The 27,478-nt window shown below is 48.6% G+C and overlaps 1 protein-coding gene across 7 annotated transcripts in view; it reads right to left on the bottom strand.

The window, feature by feature from the left end:
• ZNF516 (zinc finger protein 516) overlaps window positions 1-27,478 on the bottom strand; it is a 137,799-nt gene that overhangs the window by 76,873 nt on the left and 33,448 nt on the right. For all 7 annotated transcript variants that reach the window (XM_008013752.3, XM_008013753.3, XM_008013750.3 and 4 more), the window contains one exon: window positions 6,605-8,571. In XM_008013752.3, the coding sequence (XP_008011943.3) occupies window positions 6,605-8,414 (1,810 nt within the window). In that variant the 5' untranslated portion in view covers window positions 8,415-8,571. The remainder of the gene's footprint in view (window positions 1-6,604; window positions 8,572-27,478) is intronic.

Raw genomic sequence — 27,478 nt, 5'->3', positions numbered from 1 at the left:
ATGTCTGAGTCCAAGCTCAGCGCCCTCCACCGATGATGTGCCGTCTTTCAGCAGTGCATACATCATTCGGCACAGGACGAAAGCCTGCCCTGAGCCCCGGTTTCCTTACTGATAAAACAGGAGGACAGAATGGATACCTCTTAGTTCCCTCCCACCTCAAAAATTCTATGATTCTATCTTGAGTCAAAAAAGAAAGAGAAAATGCGTCGAGCGTTTGAATTTTCCCAGCAAACCAAAATGTCTGCCTGATGTTTGTTTCACGGTACCAAGTACGTACATCCCACATGTTACTTCTCAGTGGCGGGAAGAAACCCCCAGAGTATAATCTCTAGAGTCTTAACGCCTTTCACAGTCTAATAAATTCATTCTGGAAGGTCACAAAATGTAGCACTCTGTTCAAGCAAATATCAGCATGCATGACATGCATAGATTATCAACGCTGAAAGAATCAGAATACAATAAAACGTATTTAGGAGACACTACTCTCCTCATAATTTAATCTTCCTCTGGTAACTCGGAAAGCACACGAGGACACCCAGGGCCGTACGAACAATCACCGTCGTGTCCACGCATGCGGGAGCGCGGACTCGGAGTGGGCTCCGGTTGCTAAGATGCTGACTACATCACAAGGCATTCTGCATGTGACTGTCAACTACATCTGAATATTTCTCTGGAAGAACACTGCTGCATTTTTAGACTAAAACAATTTATTATCAGGGTTTTCCAACTCATACTTTACTCCCAACAAAATAAACTCCTCAGAACTCAGTACAGGGTAAAGCCATGGAGAGTGTCTTGGCTCCAGGTAGAGCCCTTGAGGGCCCTCTGCGGGGCACACGGTGCCAGCTCTTCCGAAGCCTGCCATCAGCCTGCAGCTTGTGACCTCAGTCTCTGTTCTTCTGAGTTTCTGTCTCACCAGATTCCACTCTGGTTTTGTTCTCCGGCTCATCTGGTTAAACACCCCAGGGAGCCCTGTGGGGCCTGGCACAGGCCACATGGCAGACAGCAGCGCTCACTTTTTAGGGGCACCTGACTTCGGGACAGCCTGTCATCCCCGCACTTCAGGAGCAGCAGAGCAGTCTATGTGTGAACATTTATTAGATGTTAGGCAAGAGGAGCCCGGGGCTGCGGCGCGATGAAGGAACTGGGCCGAGTCCAGCCGAGTGAACCTGTCAGGATACTAAGGGGAGCTGGCCTGGTGGTTTTTACCTTTACCCATTCTGCAAGCTCCTGTTTAACAGAGGGCCCCAATGCCACTGAGACCCCTCAGAATGAGCGCATCCCACAGCTCCAGGCCATGGAGTGGCGTTTGCCATGAAATTGTTCCCAGCCATGTATGCTTTCCTTCCCCCAGCTAAACTGGATGCTATTTCCTGCCTACACTTCGAACTTCCCCTGGATGAACACACTTCACTCATTTTCCCTCCTCTTTGGTCCACAACCTCTTTCTTTGAATCGTTTTGAGCCTCCCACGGGACCCACAATGAAGCATGTGTGAGGACAAGCGCTCTTCCCAACCCAAGCCTCGGCTTCAGAGGGAGCCTTGCCCATGATGTGTCTGAGCCAGGACACCACCAGGCTTCAGAGGGAGCCTTGCCCGCCGTGCGTCCAAGCCAGGACACTGCTGAGTCCCCGAGAGACTCAGCATCGCGACTGGATTCGTCTGCAAAGTCAATGTGCGAAGGCACTGTGAGAGCTCCCCCTGCTCTAACTTGAAGAAACGCTTAGAAGAAGTATCATATAAAGGCTGTCCACACCCAGCAGGCTTGGCTACACAGGCAAACACGCCTCCCAGCTCACCCCCTCATTCCACTCTCCCTTCTGCTGGTCACCCTCAATCCTATTTCAACGGGTGAACGCATCCTCCAGGCCAGGTGCAATGGCTCACGCCTGGAATCCCAGCACTCTGGGAGGCTGAGGTGGGTGGATCGCTTGAGCCCAGGAGTTGAAGATCACCCTGGACAACATGGCAAAACCCCATGTCTACCAAAAAAATACGAAAATTATCCAAGTGTGGTGGTGACCACCTGTAGTCCTAGCTGCTCTGGAGGCTGAGGTGAAAGAATGGCATGAGCCCCGGAGGTGGAGTTTGCAGGGAGCTGAGATTGTGCCACTGCACTCCAGCCTGGGTGACAGAGCGAGACCTGTCTAAAACACACACACACACACACACACACACAGAATCTCTCACCCTCCCTAAGCTATTCTAATTGCTGTCTGTAGTTCTATTAGAAAGGAAGGAAGGATGGTTGTGAAACCTCTGCGCAGCCGCACAACTACAGCCTGGCCTTCCTCACAGCCAGCGCACCAGCACGGCCAGCCAGCCAGCCTCCAAGCACGAGCTCGGCAAATACCTTACGGCAAAAGCCGGAGTGTGGCTGGTGACGGTGGAAAGAAGATGGGCTCTAAGGACGGGGCTACTGGGCTGCAGGGCGGCAGGGAGGCAGCCAGCCCGGGGATGGGAAACAGGAGATGCTCTGAAGGTAGATCCATTTCCTCCTTTAATTACCTTTCCTTCCCTTGACCATTTTTTTTTCCTTTAAAGACTCCTTCCTTAATTCTTCAAATTGCATATAATACTAAGGCAATTGTTCCAAGCACATTTTTTATTCTCTGAAGCTGAGTCGTATAATTTGCCATTATGTTCATCAAAAACAGTTGAACACAATCATCCCTTGTGGGACTTCCCCCAATTCCAGGCCTTCCCCCGATACTGAAATCCAGGATGCTCAAGTCCCTGGTGTAAATACCTGCGTGTAACCTACCCACATCTCCCGTACACTGTAAATCATCTCTAGATTACTTATAATAATGCAATGTAAATGTTCTATAAATTCTGCTGTGCTGTTTAGGGAATAATAACAAAAAAAAAAAGGCCTGTATATGTTCAGTACAGAAACAACCATCTATTTCTTTTTAATATTTTCAGGCTGTGGTTGGTTGAATCCAAAGATGCAGAATCCACGGATACAGAAGACCAACTGTACTTCTAACTTCCCACAACGTCATCTAAAACTTGAGGGTATCCCATCTATTGAGTCGCAGTGAGTATCTAAAAAGTGAGGGTGGGTTCAACAGGACAGAATATGGATTTTACATGACAGATATTAGCATAACAAGAAATGGTGAAAAACTGGAGTAGTAAAATTAGTCTTGAATGGTATGCAGCTAAACGGTGGACTGCGCATTACGAGTACCTTAGAGTATCTGCCGTGGCCTGGGCACCAGGCAGCCCAGCCCAGGCACTTCTCAGGATGGCATGAACTCTGAGAGCAAGTCTTCCAGAGATGTGCAGACTCTCTGCGTGCTTCTGTTATTCCTGAATCGCCTAAATGCTTTCTGAGCAGAATTCTATTTTGGCCCATACACTGAAGGTTTATGTCTCCTTGCAAAGCAATATTCGTTTTTCCTTAGTGATGGTTTCTAAGCTCCCTGAGCTTCCTTGTGTTTGGGAATGTGGGAAATGTTGATTTTTATAAACTCCAATTAGATGCCCTTTCACCCCTCTTTCCTACTAAAAATATTAATTTTTTGTGAAGTCCAAAAGTGGACTTTCTGTTCATGTCATGTTCCTTTCTCAGTGGAAGATTTAAATCTAGTAACATATTCCCAATGACTGACTTTTTTCAGAATTTTGCACTTCTACTATTTTAAGTCAATAATGAGAGCTGCTGCGACCAAGTCTTATATGGGGATAAAAGCAACGTGAATATCAGAACTTTCCAGAGGAATAGATGGCAACATTCAACTGAGGAAACATGTTCCATAAAAAAAAGGAGAGGAGTTTCTTTCAGTTAATCCAATAATGCAAATTCTTTCCAGATCCAGAAACAGCATTCAAATCAATTCCTAGATGTCAAAGAAAATGTTCGGGTAAAATTATGGCACAACTGGGTTTTACTGGAATGGTTGCATAGATCTGAATTCTAATTTCAACTCTGCTCCCACAGGCAGGCTGGCCGCTGCTTATGAGAACTACCGTTATCTTTCGTTCCTCAATTTCTACATAGCTGCTCTAACAGTGTTAACCAATCATCCCATCAGAGTTCTGAGAATTTAAAATAACCAAATGCTCAAAGAACTAAGTCATCTTTTTAGTAACAGGAAAGGCAAGCATTTTTCAAAGTTGCATGTATTTGTTCAGAAAAAGAAAGGAATGCCGCAGATTTAAACGTTAAGATTCAGAATACCCAGTTTCTTTTCCAGGCTAGCCCTGTGAAAGACCTGGGCCAAATCCCGCAAATCGCAGTGTTTTGAGAGTAGTTAAATCGATGGAACATGGTCTCTCTCCTTAAGGAATACCCATGAATTAGTAATTCGTTGCTACACTAGACTATTAAAGGGGCTGTTATGAGTGAAAAATTGGTGTTTTTAGGTAGAAAGATACTGTCCTTTGGGATTACGGAAAGTGACCCACATACACCTCACAAGGCTCTTGCATGTTTTATGCCTCTGTCGCACCATAAATTTCTGTCCTCTTTCAATAAGCTGAAATATCCTATTTATTCTATCACCAACTGTTTGTTACATTCAACTATGATATATGTCTTGTTACAGAACCAGCTGAGATCTGTATTAACTTTCTCAAAAAGTTACATATAAAGAAAAATATACATAATGTCTTTAAGACATAAATAGCAGGCTTTAGGGCCAGGCACGGTGGCTCACACCTGTAATCCCAGCACTTTGGGAGGCTGAGGCGGGTGGATCACGAGGTCAGGAGAATGAGACCATCCTGGCTAACACGGTGAAACCCTGTCTTTACTAAAAAATACAAAAAATTAGCCGGGCGCGGTGGCGGCGCCTGTAGTCCCAACTACTCGGGAGGCTGAGGCCGGAGAATGACGGGAACCCGGAAGGCGGTGCTTGCAGTGAGCCGAGATCGCGCCACTGCCCTCCAGCCTGGGGCACAGAGCGAGATTCAATCTCAAAAAAAAAAAAAAAAAAAAAAAAAAAATCAGTCTCTAAAATTTAATGAGCCTGAAAAGAAAAAAGAGTATCTTCCAATTTATGATGGAAATCATTTGATCTTTCCAACTTCTTTATTTCTAAAAGCACTGCTGGATTAGCTTATTATGAATCATGTGACCACCATCATAATCAATGGGGTGAGTGAGGTCTAAGAGCTTTTCCAAATATTAAGAATATTTCTCTTCAAAGTGGGGGGAAAAAAAAACCCATAGTACTAGCCCAATATTTTATCCAGCATGTGCTCCAAAAAGGGCCGGAACATAACCCGTAAAATCTGTACTTATAAAAATAAAAAAAGAATACCAAGAATTAAAAGACGTCAACCAAGGGTCATGAGGGGGTCAACCCGGTTTCACATGACAAATTATTCAAAGAATCCAAACATGTTCACTGAATGGTCACTGCATTTTCAGAGAAAGCCATGTTCTCCTGTTTCTCCCACGGGGACCAATGACTAAGAAATGAGAAGTTAAAATCTGCATCACTGAAGACTCATTTACCTATGTAGACACTCACACAACCTCGGCATGGATTCAGCACAGGTTTTGCTACAGGAGAAAAGACTTGCCTTCTAAATATTTGTTGACTCAATACGCATTTCAGTGTAACAGACCCTCATATAACACACTGTATAAGACTATAATAAACTCTGTCCAGGTTTGGCCAAATCTCTAACAAGGAAAAATGACACTGTCTTCTGTTTTGTTGTGAAATAATACAGCATAGCAGTCATCTTCTTCACCACAGAATATAAAGAGCCCTGCCCCTGGGCTTTCATTTCTAATACTCTTGAAAGTCCAGGTAAAAAGCAACAGTCAGGAACAGCGTTGCAGAGAAGGGAAAAACATCTTTGGCTTTGTGGAGAAACATGCAAGTTCTATCACTGAAACATCACTTTCCACTTAAAACAATTATGCAAAGCAAAAAATAATAAAGAAAATATCAAAATGTTTAAAATTTATAGAAAGTAGGAGAATTATGAAAACAAAGTTAGCCAAGCATCTTTAAATATTTACATGGCTGCTATGTGGAAAGTAATCTGTTCCAATTAACTGTCTCTAAACCCACAGGGTTACTTGAATCCAAGGAGATTAATTATAACTGCACACCAATTTGAAGACAGTCTTCTATCCAGCTAGAGTGGAGGAAATTGAGTGAGTGTGTGTGTGTGTGTGTGTGCGCGCGCATCATATGGTGAGAACTGGGTCTGAGGCAGAAAAGGAAGGGGAGGGAATTTGTCTCAGAAGGGATCCACGATGGTGTTCTTTGCTCAGAAATTAGGATTACAGATGCTCAGGTCAGACCATCCACCCTAGAGGTCAAAGGTGTGTGTACGCAAACACTGAAAGGGGCTGCAAGGGGAGCTGATGGGTGTCTGCATCGGCACTCAGCAGTGCGAGCTCCAGGTCCATACTGGGGACAGATTCCTGGGTGCGGAGTCACCTGGGCACAGGGACCCTGGGCAAGGGCACAAGGCCGCCCGGGCAGTCCTGAGGCCCAGGGTCACTTGAGCATAGGTCTAGCTGGGTAACGGGCTAATAAGCGAGGCTACCTGATTATACGTTTACCTGGGAGCAGGAACCCCCTGAGCCTGGGATCCCAGGACCCGGGCCACCTGGGTACACTTGCTCACCTGGTACAGGTTCGGGGGCGCCCTCCTCACCGCTGTCTTCGGCAGCCTCGTCCGCTAGGCCAGAGCCTGGGGAGTCAGCAGCCGCACAGGCGGAGCCGGGGCTGCTGGGCTGGGAAGCCGAGTCACCCTCACTGAGTGATCCGCAGCGGGCCCGCGCCGCCCGGTCCCCGTCACTGTCCCTGTCGCGGCGCGCGCGGCGATGCACGCGCGAGTGCAGCACCATCTGATGATAGGTGCGGAAGATCTTGCCGCACTCGAAGCACTCGGAGGACTTGCCCTGGCCGGTGGTGGTTGCGGCCCTGCGGTTGGGGCGCGCGGCCGAGCGGGGATCGAGGTGGCCAGAGGGCGCTGGGTCCCCAGGCCCAGTCGCGCGCTTACGCGGGGGCCCCTGCGCGGCCGGTGCGTCCTGCTCACGCTTGCGCTTCTCCTGGCTCACCAGGACGTACTCGCGCCTGTCCTTGTCGAAGGCCACGTCCCCGGCCAGCGCCTCGTCCCAGGCCCCATACTTGAGGTACTCGGCCGGCTCGGCCACCTTGCCCCGCGTGGCCAGCTGCCAGGCCTGGTAGCTGTTGACCGGGTCCAGCTCGGCCACCCGCCGTCCGGCCTGTGCGCCGGGGCACGCGTCGCCGGCTGCAGACGGCCTCAGGTTCAGGCACTGGAGGAAGAACTGCTTGGTGTCCGGGGGCCCCTCCGCCCCCTCCTCGGCCGGGGCGCGCGTGCGGCTGGCCTCGACCCTGCGGTGGATGGCGTTGTGGGCATTCAAGCTGTCCAGGTTTGTAAACAGGTTCCCGCACTTGGCGCAGACCTCGTAGAGACTCAGGCCGGCGACGATCACCTCCTCCTGGACCACATTGTTGATGGTGGCGATGGGGTCCAGCTCGCTCTTGGGCCTGTTCCTGCTGCCCGTCTTGGGGCCGTGCGCCTTCATGTGGTTCTTGAGGAACCAGGGCTCCTTGAACCTACGGCCGCAGATGTGGCAGCCGTGGTCGAAGGAGCCCCGGTGCTTCTTCATGTGCGCCTTCAGGAACCAGGTCTGGCTGAAGGCCTGGCCGCACACCTCGCAAGGGAACTCCCCCGGGCTCAACTCGGGCTTGCCGTTCTCCACGCAGGCCTCGCCGCCGCCGGGCCCCTGCGCGGTGATGTGGTCCCTCTCGATGTGGCTCAGCAGCGACTCCTCCCGCAGCGTCGCGTAGCTGCACAGCCTGCACTTGAACGGCTTGTGCGCTTGGTGCACGTGCAGCTCCAGGTCCTTCTTACGCTCGAACTGGCTCTTGCAGAAGGAGCACTGGGCTGCGGCCTTCGCCTCCCCCGGGGCGCATGCGGACCCCTCCGCCCCCTTCTTGCTGCTCCGCAGCAGGACCCTGCCGCTGTCGGCCTGCGAGGCCCCGTTCAGAACCCTGGCGCCGTCGGCCTGTGAGGCCCCGTTCAGCAGCCGGTTGCAGGCCGAGGCACTCTTGGTGGGGCTGGCGCAGGCGTCCAGGCCCTCGGAGGCGCGCGTCTCGCCCAGCGGCGCCTCACCCGCCTCTGGCTCATGTCCCTGAATCAGAGTCCCCGTGCGGTGGCTCCGGATGTGAATCTTCAGGTTGCCCTTCTGGGAAGCCCGGTGGTCGCAGTAGGGACACTTGTAGGGCTTCTCGCCCGTGTGCTTGCGCATGTGCTGCGAAAGCGAGCTCTGGAAGGGGAAGCTCTTGCCGCAGATGCAGCAAGTGTGGCAGGTAGCCTTGTCCCCATCCACCTCGTGGCCCCGGCCGGCCCTGGTGGGGCTGGGGCCTCGCCTCAGCTCCATCTCGGCCTCTCTGTTGCGATCCATCCGAAGGACGGGCGCGGCCGGTGGTGGCGGCACAGCTTTCTCTCGCGCGGGCTGCAGGGACCGTCCTATCTCTCCATGGTCAGAAGAGCCAAAAGACGGGCCAGCTCCCAGGAGGTGCACCTTCTACATCGGGGGCGCAGCAGCTGGCAGCCAGCACCTAAAACAGAGACGGAACATCATCAGCAAAGCTCCTGGCGAAGAGGGCACCGGCATGGCTGCGGGAACCCCCACATGCTCCCCAAAACATACCCATCCAACCCACACTAAGAAAAGGGGCACCAACACCACTTCAAACAGAGGCAAGAGTAGCCGCTTTCTTTATTAAAAATCAGCATGTTAATTATCAATAATGAATTGTGCTAAATCATTAACATAAATAATTGTTAATGATTGTGCACCAAAATAATTATTCCCAACAAGGCATCGAATCTTTAAGGAGAGACTGTAGTACCAGAGTGTGTAGGAGTGTGAGGAATACAAGCTACCCTGCAAGACCATGTGGGAATCAGGGACAGAGGGAAGCAAGGTTTGGGAAAAGCCCAGTTCCTGGGCTGATGGAAGGTGAGCTGCACAGGTGGTGGCAACAGTTGATGGCACTTCACAAACACAGTCACGTGCCACTTAGCCAATGGGATACGAGCTGAGAAATGCATTGTTAGGCGATTTCGTCCCTGTGCAGACATACTACCGTGGACACACATACACCCCCAGATGGCACAGCCCACAACACACCTAGGCTATATGGTGAAGCCCACTGTTCCTAGGCTACAAACCCATACAGCAGGCTACTCTCCTACAGCAGGCTGTAGGTAAGTGTAACACAATGGCAAATTACAGCACTGTAATGCAATGGCACCACTGTCATTTATGTGGTCCAACACTGGCACATCCCTGTGCAGTGTGTGCCTGCATATCATTGTGTGTAGACGTTAAAGAAACGAGTCTTTTGCTAAGAGCACAGACGACTTCATAAAGGAGAAACAATACGGTGTGGAAAGGACGCCCCTGAGCTCCCAAAGTGCCAGCTCCAGGACCCTGCGACTGAAGCCGTCCTGCCTGACTCTACTTCTGTGTGCGCTTGACCACGAGATTAGTTACAGATCAACCCCTGCTGGCCGTGGTGCCTGCCGCCCCTCAGACAAAGGCCATTCTCTGGCCTGGCTCATAATCGCCTTTCCTTCTGGGCTTTGTGCTTTCTCCCCTGGTCCCCTGCCCACTCTCCCCAAAAAGGAACCTCAGGCTTTGGCACAGGACTGAGTGCTGATCCCCAGATGGGCTGAAGAGCCCCATCCCCAACCTCCTGAGACCATGCGGCCTCTCATCTCTGCCCCCCACTATGCCACAGGTCAAATTCTCACAGCGTCCTCCTAGTGAGGGTGGGTCTGCTCCCAGAGATTGTGCCCAAGCCTGAAAACAGCATCAACCACCCTGCATGCCCACCGCCACCTGCATGCCCATCCCACCCACCAGAGTGTGAGGAGGGCAGAGGCCCGCTCCCTCCAGGCACACAGGCACAGGGCAGCCTGCCAGAGTGTACCTGTGTCCAGCACAGAACAGGCCCCCACCAAGGACAGGGGATGCATGAATCAAAATGCTTGTATCCAACCAAAGAGGCCTAAATGGTGCAAGGAGAAAAGCAACTCTTCAGTAAACACAGGAATCCCACCTGACACAGGGTAAGGGAAAGAAGAAGAATGATGAGCCAGTTAGGAAGGATATGAGAGATGCCAAGTCTCTCAGATCAGTGCTTGAGTGTGTTCGAGAGGGAGGGGCTGCACAGACAGCTCCCCGGGGACAGGCTCTGCTCATCCGCTCATCTCTGTACAGAATAAATCCATTTCCTGCTTCCAAGGGCCCAGAGAGGGTCTCCCTTCCGGGGCCGGCTCCAGACCTGCACAGTGAGGCACCCAGATGGGCGATGTTCTGAAAACTCAAGTGATTCACACAGAAAGGAAGCGTGTTTTTATAAACCTACAATCTCACACACACTAAGAACTCCGACTTAAACATCTATAAAACCCAAAGCAGCTCCAAATTTCTGGCTAGGAAGCACCCAACACATCCACACACAGCTTCCATGCAAAGATGACAGGGTCTCCCTGGAAAAGACCTGGGGTGGCAGGTCTCTGTTTGCTCTGAGTTTTGCAGCCTGGAAGGTTTTCACAGAAGCAGATGGGACGCAGAAAAGAACACTGATAATAGACCTGAGGGGGTGAAGGGGCGTGAGCTAAAAAATGAGTGTCGGGTGTCAAGCGTGTCCCGTGTCCCCAAACCTCCGCCACGGGGGTTGGGCATTCTGAGCATTTTGTATTAATACTTCAACTCCCGAGGACCAGACAACAGCAAGACAGCAGCCTCCTGAAAAGACCCCATGCTGTACCCTCTCACAGGCAAATACAGCGCCAGGTAGAAACCTTATCAAGAATTACAGGCTTCACAATGTCTTTCCAGAAAGCCCCCTGCTGACAAGCTTTGGAGGCACCTAAGGAAACACGCACAGCCTCAGCAGCAAACGAAAAGCAGCAACACAGAGGTTCTGCTCCTTCCTCCAGGGACGCACCCAGCACAGCCAAGCAACAGAGCGGGCAGGAGAGAGATGCCCACCCAGAGGAGCCAAAACCCACTTGCTCCAACAAAAAACAAAAATCAGCCAGGCATGGTGGTGCACACCTGTAGTCCCACCTACTCGGGAGGCTGAGGCAGGAGTCTCACTTAAACCCGGGAAGCGGAGGTTGCAGTGAGCTGAGATCACGCCACTGTACTCCAGCCTGGGTGACAGAGCAAGACTCCATCTCAAAAACAAACAAACAAAAATTTAAATTTCCCCCAAAATTGGAGAAATAAATAAGCTTACCAGGAAAATTTCTTAATGACCTTTTACTCCAAGCTAATTTAAATGATTTTGGTCTTGGCACACATTGTGGATGGCTGTGTAATGATTTATGATGATTTTACAAGGCAAGTGATCCGCAGGAAGCCTTATCTTTCCCCAGGCCCCAGTTCACTCCCCCACAAAAATGCTGAATCTGATATTCAAAGTATGAATGAAGCACACTATTTATATCTAACTTAGTGACTGGATGTGGTATAAAAACCTTACGAGTGTGAACAATTATAGAAAATATGTTTACAGGGAGGAAAAAAAAAAAACAACAACTAAAATCCTGGAAACTGGTGGCTCTGAAATAATTTTACAGAATCCCCTAGACCTCCAACGTTTATCTATAAAGGACGTTAAATGTCAAGACAGTTCTCTAGTTCAAGAGAATTAAACTGCCAGAAGCCAGCTACGAAGACAGGATTCGCCGAGGAGGAGCCCAGGCCTGGTCAAGGCCGTAAGAGGGAGGCCTCAAGTGCAGCATGAAGCAAAAGGAGATTTGTTCGGTGCAAAGACTCACACCAATCACCAAAACTCTGCGCTCTATGGCTATCGGCTCCTGCCTTCTTTCAGAGCAGCAGCTCCTGTGGGGTCTGCGCCCAGAGAAGCAGCCTCCGTGCCAGACAGCTGTGTACCAGCAGCTGTGCACCCGTCAGCGTGCAGGTCACAGGGTCACGGCCAACGCAGGGTATTCAGTACAAAGCGCACACGTGCAGTTGGGAACCCTGGTCCCAGCCCTCATGCTCCCAGTCACCAGCCACATGCCTTTCTAGGCATGTCCTTCACACCCTCAACTCGTCCCCTCCTATGTCAGGCACAGAGAAACAAGAAGCAACAGTCACGTGTCACCGAAGTCCCTTGCAAATGCCTCCTTCTATAAAATCCAGTGACCATCTCAGAGCCCACAACATCCAGACCCCAGGGACATCCAGGCAAACACACACCTGGCACTTACGCTCTTCTTCTCATCCTAGGCAGCTTCTTGCCCTGTTGGGGCCTTCCAGGAGTGCTGGGGAAACACAGACACTCTCGCTCGTGGATCACCAGAGCCCCCAAACACAGCCCCATCTAGCCCAGCTCGGCAGCACAACCCCAGCATCCTGGGCCATGACCACGGCTGAGCAGAAGATGGCGCAGTATCAAGCAGCGTGGCCCCATAACATCTGAAAGGGCCTTGTGCCAGCATCGGACCCATCCCATCCTTGCACAGCCTTGAATCCCCAGTACCCCAACCCTGGAGCCTGAACCCTGGCCCTCAGGCACCCGGCGACTAGAGAATGCAGTCTCCATTTCCTTCAACTCACTTCAACGCTTTCCCCAAAACTTGCAGAGCCCTGCAATTTACAGGCAGACGTTCAAGGAGGAGCATCAACGATGCCCTGTGATCAACAAAGCAAGCTCTTCTTTCTCTCCGATCTCCTGCTCACTACTTCTCCGCCTGTCCCATCTTTCAAAAATAAGCCCTGCTATAAATCCCTGTGAGAACTGCACAGGATGTGTTTTTAGAGGACTTAAGAACATTTTGAAGGGAAAGATACATAAATGTAGAAATGGAAAAAGTGCTGAAACAGTAACCAAGTTATTCCCAAACTGCCATTATCTTAAGGAAACATGAGCAAAGCTGCCTCTGCCCAGGGGTGCATTAAGTGATCCCCTCCTGATGTCCATGGTTGACTAGCAAAGTTTCTCAAACTTTGAAGAAACAGTCAAAAATTAATTCCCTGCAACTAACTCTCCTAAGGGGCTACTCAGTGGCCAAATCGAAAGATCTTTGTAATCATTCTTTTTAGCTGCAGGCAAAAATTGCTATTTAAGACAAGGGCATCCCTTCCAGAAAAAGAACAAGAACGCTGTCCTCAGAGCTTCCAACTTCAAAACACGCCATGGGCGGCCGCCCCAATTAGGAGGATTATCAGGACATCAGCCACCCTGCTGGCAGGATGGGCTGTGCTTTAAATCCCGCCAACCCCTGTAAGCCAGGAGGGTTTCGACGGGATGCCTTCTGCACCTTTATCCTGGTCCCTAGTGGGGCATGCCTCAAACTGTTACTCACCTCAGTTCTAGCCACAGACATTTCCGTCCTGGGCTGCCCTATTCCACTTTCTCAAACGCACGCCAAATCCAAGTTGTTGTTCCAACTCTCCCTGTAACACATGGGCCTGGAGATCACCAGCCTTATAAAACTTGTGCGCGCAAACCTGCCACCCAAACTACAGTGAATACGGAAAAGTTCTGCAACAGCACAGATGTTAGGAGCCAAGTTGAAGGGTACAACATGTGTCCAGCTGACATGCAACATGGCACCCACGCACGTCGGACGGCAGGGACCCATGTGAACACACGGTGTGCCTGTGTGTTGAATCACAGTTTTGTTGTTAGGGTAAGACGTATTACAAACTTTTTCCAAGGCTGGAATTGGGAACTTGCCAGACAAAACTGTAATTTAATTGTTTAGGCATAAATATGATTTGCTGATCAGGGTTTTAAAGCAGACTTCCAATGGATCTCTTGCTCTGTGTGTGTGTGTGTGTGTGTGTATGTGTGTGTATTTATTTACCCAGAGATGTAATGAATAGTTTGAGGCTACTTTTTTTAAATGCCTTATATAATTTTTGAAATAAAAAATTTATTTCATTTTGAAAAACTTAAGTAACAATCACATTTATTAAAAAATAGGAAGAAGTAAAATGTTCGAAAGAACTGTTTACTCATAACATAAAAATACATTGTAACGGAGAAAGGGAGAGACTAAAGAAAGGACAAAATGTAAAAGTAGAAAATAAAATGTAGCTACACTTTAAAACTAATCACGTAAACATCTAAAAACATCTAAAGATATATATATATTAAGGCTGCTGCCTTACTGCTGGATTTTTTTTTTTTATTGAAGACAATTGAAATTAAGTGACTTTCTCCAGATTACTTATATTTGCTAAATTTGGGATAAATTTACTCTGTGGGCCAATATTTCAACTAATCAATCCCTTCTGTAAATGGGGAAGGACTTTTTGACCTAATACAGAGCAGAAAAGTCACTTCCCGACACACACCCCAGTAAGCTGCTGAAACACTTCCCGGTGTGAAGAAATGTGTACCCAGGGTTAACCCCACTGATGCTATAGAAACTTCTTTAGAAACAAGCACTGCAAAGCCTTGGTCCAACACATTCAGCCAGAAAGAAAGCCATGTTCACAAAGCCAGGGGGTATGTAAAGCACAAACGTAGCAGAAGCAGTCTCTGTCCACATCCCCGAAGAACTTCAGGTGACGGCAGATTCCTTAGAGGTGTTCCAGTCCTAGGGCGGTGCGGTCAGGCGCTAACCAGGGGATCGCTGCACAAGCACTTCCTGAGCACCCAGCAAGTGCTAGGTCTCATATCAGGAGCCAGAGAATCTAAGATGACTCAGAAAAAGCACCCAGCTTCAAGGAACTCAAAGTCAGACAGGGAACCATACCATTATCAAAGCATGCTGGCAGCGCACCCGTAAGACAAGGAGAAGTTTCCAGAAGGCCAGGAGGGAAGCAATTCGCTATATTTGCAAGGACTGGCCAGGTTTTCCCCAGAGAACCTGAGGCTCACCTGGGAACCACACTGGCGTGGCTTGAATTCTAAGTACTTTCATGACCCAAGCACAAAACACCAGGTCCTCCCTGGCTCCTCCCTCCCCATCTCAGCAGCGCCCAGTAATAACCCCACGTCCTGTTGGATGCACCTCCCAACTCACTCTTTTTTTTTTTTTTTTTTTTTCTTTTTGAGGCGGAGTCTCTCTCTGTTGCCCAGGCTGGAGTGCAGTGGCCGGATCTCAGCTCACTGCAAGCTCCGCCTCCTGGGTTCACGCCATTCTCCTGCCTCAGCCTCCCAAGTAGCTGGGACTACAGGCACCTGCCACTTTGCCCGGCTAGTTTTTTGTATTTTTTAGTAAAGACAGGATTTCACCGTTTTAGCCACGATGGTCTCGATCTCCTGACCTCGTGATCCACCCGTCTCGGCCTCCCAAAGTGCTGGGATGACAGGCTTGAGCCACCGCACCCGGCCCAACTCACTCTTGAATCCATCTGCCCAACTCAAGCCAAAGCCATCATTCCAGAGCACAGATGGGGCCTGTCTCCAGGAGACTCCCAGCCCTTCGGAGGCTCCTCAAGTCTGCAAGATGAAGCCAAACTCCTCACCTTGGCTTCCCAAGGTCTGAACCCCACAGCTGCCCTGGACCCCCACGTCTAGAGCCCTGAGCCCTACTCCGGCCCAGCAGCCTCCCAGTAACCATGCTCATGCTCCCCTCTGGTCCTCACGCCTGCGTCCCTGCCCCACCTGTGATGAGGCTGACCAACCATCACCCAGGTACAGTTCAGCCTTCCTGATCTCCTTCAGCCAATGATAAGAGTCTGGGGACCCAACAAGTCGTGAGGGGCAGCCAGACTACCTGGGATTAAAACCCAGTTCTGCCACTACCTGAGGTCAGCTGTGTGACCCTGAGCAAGTGTCTCAGCCTCTCTGTTCCTCAGTCCACTTCTTCATCTTTAAAATGTAAATGATAGCAATATCTATTTTATCATACTCCAGTACAATTTAAATTAATGCAAGCAAGCCACAATGTTTACTACACTATAAATCTTCAGTACATCTTAGGATTAGTAATTGTTCAATAAGTGAATGAAATATCAGTGCAAAGGTACCTGGTCACTGGCAATGACAATACATGGTTTAATAAATGCAAAAGGACACAATAGCAGCTAGAAAGCTGGATTCCAAATAGCTAAATAGGAACACCTCTTATTCACTGGGCTCTTACAGTTCATACTACAACAGGTTATTTAACACAATTAAAAACTCTGACCAACAGCTATAATCATCTACAACAAGCACATTCAAACACACTGCAGCTCCAGAACTCTTTGTAGAAATTAAACCTCAATATGGACTGGGTATTAGAGGATATTTGAGAACTACTGTTACTTGTGTGAAGCTGGTAATACAGGAGGAGAATGGTCTTATTCTTTGGAGACGTGTAATGAAATATTCAGAGTTGGTTTACAAAAGAGAAAGAGAGAGATGGCGAGAAGGCAAATGCACCAAAATGTTAACAACTGCTGGGATGTTTATTTGTAACTCTTTCCATTTTTCCGAATTTGGCAAATCTTTCCTAAAAGTTAAAAAAATAAATCCTACTTGCCACTCCCGTAACACAACTGAAAGCAAAGCAGCTCTGGGGGACCCGGTGGGCCTCTTCCCCTATCTGATCCTCACCCTCCCCCACTCCCCACCCTCCCCAGGACCCATGGAAGCTCTAGGGCTGTAATAAACGCACGTTGGAAAACTACCTTTAGTTAACCCAAGTTTTCGAAAGAAACTCAAAGAAAAATCATCTGAATAATAGGAACCTGTTCGAATGGAAAGCAGTGTTTTAGTTTAAGATTGCTTTCTGATGTTTTAGAGGCTTGCCCAGAGCCATTAAGGAAACCCACCCACGGGCTCCAGTTGCAAAGCCTTCTGTGGACAACACGAACTCTCACGAACATCTGCCAACATTCAGTGTATTCTGGCGTTCTGAGCGTACTCTGGCATTCCTAACTATCCCTTCCAGCGCTTCACGAGGTAAAAAATCAGTAACGCGGTGGAGGTTTCCTCTTCCTTATTTTCAACAATAACGTTCTGACCAGTTAAATATGGCATTACCAGGGAAAAACGGTAAAACATCTTATATTTTAAAAGAGTAATTATGTCTCTGAATCAACAGGAAATTTTGCCATTTGCTGCTCTGTGAATTAAACCAGTAGGAAACAAAAGCTGAATGGTTTTGTACTGATTTTCCCCACAACTATCAAAGTTGACTTTATCAAAATCTAATCCCGAAAAAGGCACCAGAAGCCTTTACCCAAATACGCCGTCATATCCCAGAGTCATTTCCGAAACAACCTAACTCTTAAAGTTTGCGGAAACCAAGCAAAGCTGACTGGGAGACACCAGGGAGGAACAAAGGAGCAAGAGGAAAACTGAAAGTCCCATTTCCTGCACGAAGTCCCCGCAACCAGCATGTGTCAGGGGAGGGAAGCAACACTGAAGTGGGTGCTGCTTTCCAAATGCCTATCTAGCTTGCCCTTTTTTTCAGTTCTGGTTCATGAATTAACCTTATCGCCGCCCTGAAACAGCCCTGGCTCCCTCGACGCCATGTGGCTTTACTTATCCCCGTCTGCGTCCTCTCTGACCACCTTCCGGGGGGGCATCGACGTCAGCCCGGGATGGATGTCCGCGGGTGCAGGGGGGCGACGGCCCGGTCCTGCGCACACCTCTGCTGACAGGGCATTCCTCAGGAGGGGTTGGAGTGATCGGGAGGAATCGGGGAGGGAGGGGAAAACGCCAAAAAGCTCAAAGCAGACAGAATGTTTCAGATATTCACAGGGCTGTCTGCAAAGGCAGATCATGGCTCCAAAAGGCAAATCATCAAATCTAAAAGAGCAACTACCGCTGGTGCATTTCTGAAGGGCGATTCTCAGACGCAGTTTGTCCCGGCCACAGCTACCACGGGGTCTGCGCAGAAGCCCGTGCGTGTGCTGAGTGGGTGCAAGGCCCAGTTGGTGTTTGAGTATACTGTGTGTGTTTGTTCTCTGGGAAACAATGAGACGGGCTTCACTAGTTACACTGTAGTATTATGAACCATGAATTAAAATACATCATTAACATCCTGGACAAGCTTATCTTACTACTGAGACAAAAAGCCTATTCTCTCAACAAATGGGGGAAAATTCCATCACAACAATGAAGAGTTCCTCTCCCTACAAACCATTCTGTACACCAGTAACAATTACAGGCTTATAGTCCCCAGACTGGGGTCCCGAAGAGCCCCATAAAGTGATGCATTCACTATTGGGAGAGTAAGTACGGCCGATGACAGGCCTGGAGGCGGCTGCTGTTCTCAGACCAATCAATAATCCATTATGAACCAGCTACATTTCCACTCTAAGAAGAAGAAATGAATAAAAGGCGACCAGAATCGGCAGCATTCACAAGAAACTCCACCCACCTCCCCCACGAGGGGAAAGAGGACACAAAACACCACTATCCCAGGCAGCAGCCGCGAGCAGAAACGCGGCCCCCTGACCACAACAGACCTGATGTGGGGGCAGCCAGAGAACAATGTGCTTAGGTCTTTCTGCTCAAAACATTCATTTTAGAGGTAAGTCTCCAGTTGGCTTTGTTCAGAAAACAAGATAGAGTGAAGGAGAATGAAAAACTCCATTTTCTAAAACAAAGGTTGTCTTTAAATTATTTAGCACCCCCCAAATAAATCAAAGCAAGTGCCAACATGCTAGTCCCCCAATGTAAGGCACTGTCTGTAATAAGGCTTTAGTATGCGAACTCTGATCCTTTAAGCACAGCCTGCTCCGGCTCTGCACCTCAGACCACGGGCTGGAGTCATCACGCTATTTATAGCCAAAATGCATATATGACCTAAATGTTATTCTTCCGCAAGTAGGTTACCTTTTATGAAGTTGTTTACCACAAACTGTCAAAAAAACCAAATTAATTCCTGGTCCAAGAGAAAAGAGAGAACTCCATCTTCCACGTAAGTTCAAACAGAAGAACATTTGCTAAGAATAAAGACAGTATCACAATATATTCTCGAAGTCCCTTGAACATCACTAGTATGAAGCTGCCCGTGTGTCCTTTTACTGAAATATGACCTGGGGGAGGAGGGCAGCTGAATACATAATCTAATTATGGATTACATTCAGAAAAGTCCAAGAAAAAAATGAGGAAGGATATGGAAATTTTCTTTCCACAGTCATTAGCATGTCCTGGGAAATTCAAAGTAGTTCTAGAGACGTTAATAAAGGAGTGTCCGTGTGAAAATGAAGAAAAGGGGGTGGCTATTTTTATATCAGAAGAGAAGAAGCCTCCAAAATTAATGCATTATTGTTACTTGTCATTTACTATTTACTATTTCCCAATTCTTAATATTAAGTAGTTGCTTTGCCAATCACTAAAACAGTAAACTTCACAAAACTAAAAAATCACAGGATCCAGAGCCTGCCCCGTAATTTTCTGCAGATAAATGTGCTGTTGAGAGCCCCCTCGTCTGCCACAAAGAGCTGGCGTTAGGGATTTGGAGGTAAATCCAGGCTTCTGGAGCAGCCGGCGTTGCTAGTATAGTTAATGATCTTGTCAACATTTCCATTAAGAGCCCCATTTCCAGAAGCTCAGAATTGCGTCTCCCCCAAACCCACGGCTCAGATGAAGTCCTGTGGTCACTGAGGGGCCGCTCTGCTTCCCACAAAAACAGAACAAATCACTCGCTCCTCATTACAAGAGCCGTGGAAGCACCGGATTTTCACTTTGACTCTGTCTACATCCTACACCACGATAGTTAAAGCTGAAGTTGCGCATAACTCAGGAACACTGAAAACCTGGGGAACACCAGAGAAAATGAAAACTCATCAATTTCTATTTTTAAAACAAATATGGAAAATCAGAAGACCTTCGATGAACTGCAGCGAGAACCCAATTTAAAAGTGGCTTAAAGATTTTACGGAGCCTAAACTCAAAACTGCGGAAACTGTTAACTAATTCAGTGTGTCTTAATATAAAATCTCTTAAAATTTTTCCTAGAAATGATCAGCAGTGAAAACAAAACAATCGTGCAGAAACTTGTAGTTTTTTACTGGGTGACACTTCCTATCGTTACTAAACACGCTTTTTTGAAATTTCCATTAGTTACCATAAAATATATTTTATCTGAAATTTGTTTCTACGAATAAGCTGTATATATACTGTGCCATGTAAACCAGTAGCAAAGAACGTTTGCCTCCCAAACACACAGTCCTATTTTCCAACCACTTGATTAAAACCAACATTTCTCTCCCAGTATAAGAATACAGATTGCAATTAATGCCTATCTGACATTTTCTCATCCCTCTGTGCTTTTTGTGAAAGACCCTAGAAGTCCCTACCATCAAATGAAAGAAAGAACTGTGCCCAAGAATACAAAGAGAGATAATTATATGCAGTAAGCCATAAAGCATTCTGTTAAACATTACCTTCCGAGGTAGTGCTGTTTAGCACAGAAGTCAGCGCCCAAAAAAATCCCTTCATTAAGAGCTCATAGAGAAAAAATAACACATCAATAATCAATTTTACTGAATTCTAAGCAACTGCTTACACATTTTGTGTTAAAAGAAAAAAACAGATACCCTGAAATTGAAAGATTTTGATAGGATAACTGAAAGGCATATCATACAAGGCATTACTTAAGATTTTGTTTATCACTGTACAAACACCAATCAATACTATAAGACAATTAAAATTACTAAAGGACAAATCTTCCCCAAATGCTTTACTTTATATAGCACATGTACTGTAACCAGTTTAAATTTTCCAGCTCCATTACTGCCAATAATGACTGTAACATGACCTAGTTTATCACTAACATACACAGCACCTCTGAAAGCAGTCGGCTATTTCAGCCGCTTAAGGAGAGTGATCTATCAGAGAATGTTTACAAAGAGCAATTCCTGACAAAAACATGAAGTCACATCTCCATAGGATCTACCCTGCACTGCCTGTCTAAAAATATTTTTTCAAACACACTTAATGACACATTGCTGCAAGTTCCAGGTTTTGAAGATAAAAGAAGATCTATTCTTTCCTTGCAGGGAACAAAAAAGGATAAACAAGCAAAATTCCACTGCAACTCCCTGTAACAATGTTGTTACATTATTCAGCTACAAAAGTTAAGCCAACTTTACACCTGAAGTGATCATAAACAACCTTGCAGAAATGAGGGTGGCGCATTTTTCTAAGCCAAAACATCTTGCCCAGCAACAGCTTCTGGTAAAAATAAATATAAAACATAACAAGGCATAATGTTTAACTTCAAAATTGCCAACCCCCGCCCCCATCCCCTTGGTCCCCAAAGAGGAGAGCTATCTATTCTTTATCCCAGCCCAGGTTATATGGTAACAAAGTGTGACACGTTAATGGGGGAAAGCGGTCCTAAGTCAAACAGAAAGACACACAGGAGTCACACAGTTGCTTTGCAAACATTTTCCAAGAACTCGAAGACCATGGCACTAACTCAGTGACTACAGCTGGACAGTCCGTTTGGTCAGAGAAGGTCCATCTTTGAAATTAAGGTCAGAACAATCATGGGTCTATGCAGTGGAAGAAAGCATTCACTCCACGACCACGGTCATTTTCCTCTCTCTCTTTTCCTCCCACCCCAACCTGGAGGCACACAGCAACACACACAACCCTCCACTCCTTTTCTCTCATTTGTCCAATGCAAATGCTGTGAACAGATGTGCAAGGCATTTTTCGGGGACAGATGGAGACTGGAAAGGATCACTGCCGGCACAGGTGGGGGACTTCAAGGACTCAGGCCCACCCAGGCCTCTCTGCTCCCATTCAGCAGGGTGGAAGCACAGCCAAGGGCAGACAGGAGAGCGAGGAGAAGCCCCTGGCAGCCCATGCTTGTGTTTCCAGATACTATCACGTCTGGTTCAAGAAAATTACATTCGCCTTTATGAAAACAAACCACAGAAACAAGTACCTAGTGAAAGAGGAGGCTACTTATAAACTTACTCTCAACAGGCACGAGAGATGCGCCAATGCAAGTCTGTCTCACAAAGACTCTGCACTTACACACGTGACGTGCTACACGGAGCTCTCCATGCACAAACCTCTGTGGGAGAGAAAGAAAATGAGTGCGGGTGTGAGGCCTGCCCACTGAACCAACGAGGTACCGACAGATAAAATGACTCCAAAGCGTGCTTCCACCTCGATTATCTAAGTGAGCTGCTATTCCATGATTCTTCAATAAACGCAATTGACAACCAGAGAGACCATTGTTACCTCCCTGTTCCCCTCCCCGAGACTGAGCTCGGCGTCCTCATACAGTCAGGTGTCGTCTGTAACTCAAGGAGGATGGCAGGTCCCATCAATAACGAGATGCCACCAAACTCACTCACTCCTTTGTCACTCCAGATAAAGACAGCATCGCTGCTCGCCCTCTTCTCAGGAGCCCCGGCGAACGGGAAACAATAGATGCTCACTTTAGCTCACGCTCCTGGCCTGATTTCTTTGGCAGCTTAAACTGCTCAAGCAGAACCTTTTTCTGCCTGGCTAACCCTGGGGTGATGAGCGGTGGTGCCTATTCAGAGACCTTGCTGCAAAACAAAATCTGGATGACTAAGAATTGGAGGCAAAAGAGGTAAGCACACTGGAGACCTTGCTCAACTAAAGGCCCCAAACTCTTGCTTCCATTTATCCATCAATACCTAAGAAGGAGACTGTCATCCACTTAGCTGGTGTTAAGTCACATAAACCAGTGTGTTAAAGTCGGCTCAGGGATTAGCCTATCCCGGCCAGCCTTCTGGGACCCACAGCTTCAAGCTAAGGAGGAATCCACCCAAGTCCAGAGCATCAGGATGCCCTCAACGTGCTTCGTCACTTTAGCCTGCCATCCACAGCCCAGGCTTCCTCCCGGGAACGTGTGTGCTCATTCTCACTGGGCCGCACAGTCAAACCCGACGGTCAGAATGGAGGTGAAGGTCGAGCCCCTGCTGCTGCATCTTTATCCGGGTAACGTAACTCAAAAGGCAAAACTCACTGATTCGTGTGGGTCAGGGATGGGGGAGCTGCGGCTCCATCCTAAACGCAAATACTTTCTCAGCTCTACACCTAAAATCCTTTTTCCAAGCTATTCATGCAAACATGGAATGCTGCTTTCCATTTCTTGTTTTACATTTACTCTGAGTTTTGTTGTTTTCCAAAATCCCTCTGCTGCACTAAATATGCCTCTGTTCTACTGTGCTGTGAGGCCGGGTACACCACGCGCAGGTACCACCTGTTTTATCTGCAACAGTGGAAGCCACAGAAAGGGAAGACCACAGGCTTCAGATTTGTCATCAGGCTAAATTAAGCTGACAGCGCAGAAGGGTTATGCGGCCTGCCAGTAAGACAGCACGCAGTGAACAAAAAGACATTCCCCTTTAAGCATGTGTAGCATACGTTTATTACACCACATGTATGTGGCAAAGAAAAAGATCTACAAATGTTCCTTGCATGGAAGATTCCTTTCTGGAAAGTTCTCAAGGAGCTTCAAGATTTATAAACAATGTTAAGCTTTCTCTCCTTCTTAAACTGACCATATCTCCACTTCCGATAAGCAGAGCCATATTTGTTTTCTTTAAGAAGGGCAGTTATCTCAAACTAGTTCTCAAATCCCTTAAGGGAAACTATGCTAAGAAATCTTCCAAAACTAAAAACCAAGTGCAAAATCATGCTTTAAAGAGGGAGGTGGGGGGGGGGGGGGCCTGTAATGCCGGCACTTTGGGAGGCTGAGGCGGAAGGATCACCTGAGCCCAGGAGTTCAAGACCAGCCTGGGCAAAATAACAAGACCCCATCTCTATACAAAGATTAAAAAATAAAAATTAGCCGAGCGTGGTGGCGCATGCCTGTGGTCCCAGCTACTCAAGAGGCTGAGGCGGGAAGATCCCTGCCGCTGGGGAGGTCGAGGCTGCAGTGAGCCATGATCATACCACTGCACTCCATCCTGGGTGACTGACACCCTGTCTCAAAATAAAAATAAGAAAGAGTGATATGGGGGCAACTCCCACCACTGACTTGGGTCTCAGGGACAGAAGGGTGCCAGAAATAATCACCATTTGCTTAAACCCAAGGAGGTTCCCTTTATAAGAACATGTCCATCCAGTCTTGGAATCCAGCAGGAAAATTCCTTTCCGTGCCACTCGGAAAGGCAGCTCACTAGGACACAAATGGAAAATACTGTTTTACTTCTGCAGAGATAAGCTTCTTCTCACCTTCAAGGCCCAATGTACTTTGCAGCTATTTATTTGAAATGATACCCACCTCGGCTGGATACGTTTACCTCGCACATCAGGCGTACCACAGTTTTAAATATGCAGACGGCTATTTTCCTCCTGACGCTTCAAGGCCATCTCTTACTTAGCTAATAAGTGCCACAGTAAGTCCTCAGTTAACATCATCATCTATAGCTTCTTGGAAACTGCAACTTGATGCGAAATGACAAACAGAAGTCCTTGATAAAGTCGTTTTGTTTTAAAGCTGATGTGAAAAGGAAACACGAGTTTCATTTCACATCGTTTTTCACTTAAAGTTGCAGTTTCCAAAATCCTACAGACAGCACTGCGGACCTGCAGTGCATGGAGCTCCAATTCCTGATGGGCCCAAGTCCTTACAAAAAGGTGCTTTGGGAGGAAAATAATGAAAAAGAAAACATGAGTGGGGTGGAGTTAAAAGGTTCCTATTTTCAGAGACTCCTGTGCTTCTCTCCCAAGCAAGCATCCCGCACCAGGCTCGCTCTCCCTCCGGGGGGCATTTTCTAAAGAAGTATGAAGGAATCCCATCCCCGAGAGGACCAAGGGCACAGGAGTAGCACTCAGCACCCTCAGGAGGGGGCACGTGCTGCAGGCAATGCCAGGCCTCACTGTCACATGTGTGCATGCCTGCGTGTAAGGGTTAGAGTGTATGACGGTGAGTGTGGAAGCAGTTGGGTGGACATGAGAGAGACTGAGTGTCATGTGTGAGCATGTGCTAGTGCACCTGAGGGTGTGTGTGAGAGAGAGAGAGCACATGTGTGTGATCTCTTAAACTACAAAAGCACTCATTCAAATACCCTACCTGGAGGCAAACACGCATGTCCGCTTCCAACAACCTACCAGCAACACTCGTGCCCATGTGTCTGGATTACCGGCTTTGCACAGAGCCAGTCGCTGCAGCAGTGACGGGGCGCCGGGCCCACCTGCTGCCCCTCTCGTGTGTCGGGTGCTCTATCCCTACCCTGAGCTTCAGCTTCTCTTCCATGCACGGTCACTGCAGGAGGCACACTGGACCCAGCGCCAGCTTGGGAAATCCTGGGCCAGTGACAGCCCTGACCTATGGCCACCATCCACTCAACTTCACTGTGCCCTTCCACAGGCACCCAAGCTCTCTGAGGACAGCCATCCTAGCTTCCTTTGTGGGAGAAAACTCTAGCCCTCCACTGCCAGCCAAGGAAGCTTCTCATGCCAAGCTGGCCGAGCTCGGTCCAGGATTTGTGCCCTTCGGGATGTGGCGGCCATGTGCACCCCATTGGGGACCGTGTCACCTCCCATGGAATGTATTTCAGCACTGTCTGCCATGATGCCAACAGCAACACTTCTCAACACCAAGCCTTTAGAAGTCCAGCAGCTCCGTAGCCCGAGTTAGAGTGGCCCAGCCTCCCCCGGACCTGACGTGGGGCTTCAGGAAGTGGCAGGGCAGGAGGGAGAATGAGAAGCCTCATGCCACACCAGGCACTGCTCCTGGAGTGCAGTGGGTATCCCATCACAACGCGGGCAGATTCAGGGCCAACTGCAGGCCCCCAGAGATGAGGCTAGACGGTGGCAGGCAGGCTAAGAACGGGCGATCCAGCAGGCACAAGAAGGAACATGCTGATGATAAAGAAACGCCAGGTGGGGTCTTTACGTAGGCAGCCTCCTTGGCATCGGGCAGGTCTGTCTCACCAGTCCCAAATAATGAATCACGTCCACCGCGCTAGAATGCCGTCTTTTAACCACTATCAACATACGCCAAGGAATGCTTCCACTGACAAATGGGAAGAATGCCCAGAAAACACCGCACTGCATTTCTGGACCAGGACTCGTTCGTCGGAATGTGCCCACCAAACACAGCAAGGGGCAACACGCACTCGAAGGCTGAAACAGGCAGAACTCCTATGACTCCTGGTGCTGTGAGCAAACATAAATCCTCATCCTGGCACAGAGCTCAGGAGGCGCCTCCGCCTGCACTCACCGTCCTCCGCCTGTACTCACCGTCCAGGGCCCTCCTCCGTCTCCGCGGTGCCACCCTCGTTTCACGGACGAGGACACTGAGGGTCCAAGCTCTGAGCCACACCCCTCGCCAAGGCTGTGAGCCCATTCCCTATCTCCCTGCCTCCCCGTCCCCACCTTCCAGGCCCCTGCCCTCTGGTGCCTGGAATGAGCATTCTGGAGTTGTCAGAACATTCCTTGACCTTCCAAGAAAAGGGGTACAATCGAAATACAAAGTAATGCCAGAGGCTACAAAAGCGACCACAGTGGCCGTCACCTATGAACCTCTAAGACCCCAAATCAACACAAAGCAGGAGGCCACCATCCTGAGCCACTGGCAAGTCGGCCACCGACCAGGAACAAAAACTGGGGGGAAGGAGGGCTGATCGACCCTGTTTTCCTCCCCTTTTCAACGAGTCCAGTTGCTCATGAAAGACCAGTAGACAGCTCTACTCTGCTTCTGTTCAGGGCTAGAGAGGTTCTGGAATTGTGTAAGCGACGCCAGAGCACACCCCAAGACAGAAACCCCTTGCAAAAAGCTAGAGTGAAAATAAGACTCAAAATTCCCAAAATGGAGAAGCCACGCCACACGATCGCCTCGTTGGTTCATGGCGGGTAATTACTATACCCCTTTGGTTTTCCAGAAGTAATCGAAGGGCCTTTTTAAACAACATGCTGCCCGCCGTGGTGGCGCACGCCTATAATCCCAGCACTTTGGGAACCCGAGGCAGGTGGATCAATTGAGGTCACGGAGACCAGCCTGGCCAACACGGTGAACCTCCTCTCTACTAAAACTACAAAAGAAAATTAGCCAGGCATGGTGGTGCATGCCTGTAATCCCAGCTACTTGGGAGGCTGAGGCAGGACGATCACTTGAACCCGGTAGGCGGAGGTTACAGTGAGCTAAGACCGTGCCACTGCACTCCAACCCGGGGGACAGAGCCTGACTCCGTCTCAATAAGTAAGTAAATAAATAAACGAGAGTAACAACATACTGAACAGGGCTGACTTATCTGCCTAAGCCAAGCTCCTCCTGGACGCTCCCTCATCACCGCACACTGACCATTCAATGGTGAGGCCGGTGCCTCTAACAGAACACTGGTCACCATGACTGTGACAGGCACCGTGAAAACCATGCTGGCTTCCTTCGAGCCCTGCGGCACACGCGACTTTTCCCACTCTCTGCTGCCTCCCCGACCAAGATGGCCCAGGGAACCAGCATCTCCACACACCTGGGACCCAGCTGTTGGTCTACACCGCTTGAGAAGCCCTGGATCCCCCTATTTAATGTGGCCTTTAAAGGAAATTTGGGGGTGGAAGGAGTCATTTGTCACCTATAATTTCTGTGATTGTCGGAAAT

Source organism: Chlorocebus sabaeus, chromosome 18 (genome assembly GCF_047675955.1).
Source record: "Chlorocebus sabaeus isolate Y175 chromosome 18, mChlSab1.0.hap1, whole genome shotgun sequence".
Taxonomy (NCBI): domain Eukaryota; kingdom Metazoa; phylum Chordata; class Mammalia; order Primates; family Cercopithecidae; genus Chlorocebus; species Chlorocebus sabaeus.
Note: the sequence above shows the minus strand (reverse complement) of the source record. Positions and strands in the feature narration are given on the sequence as shown.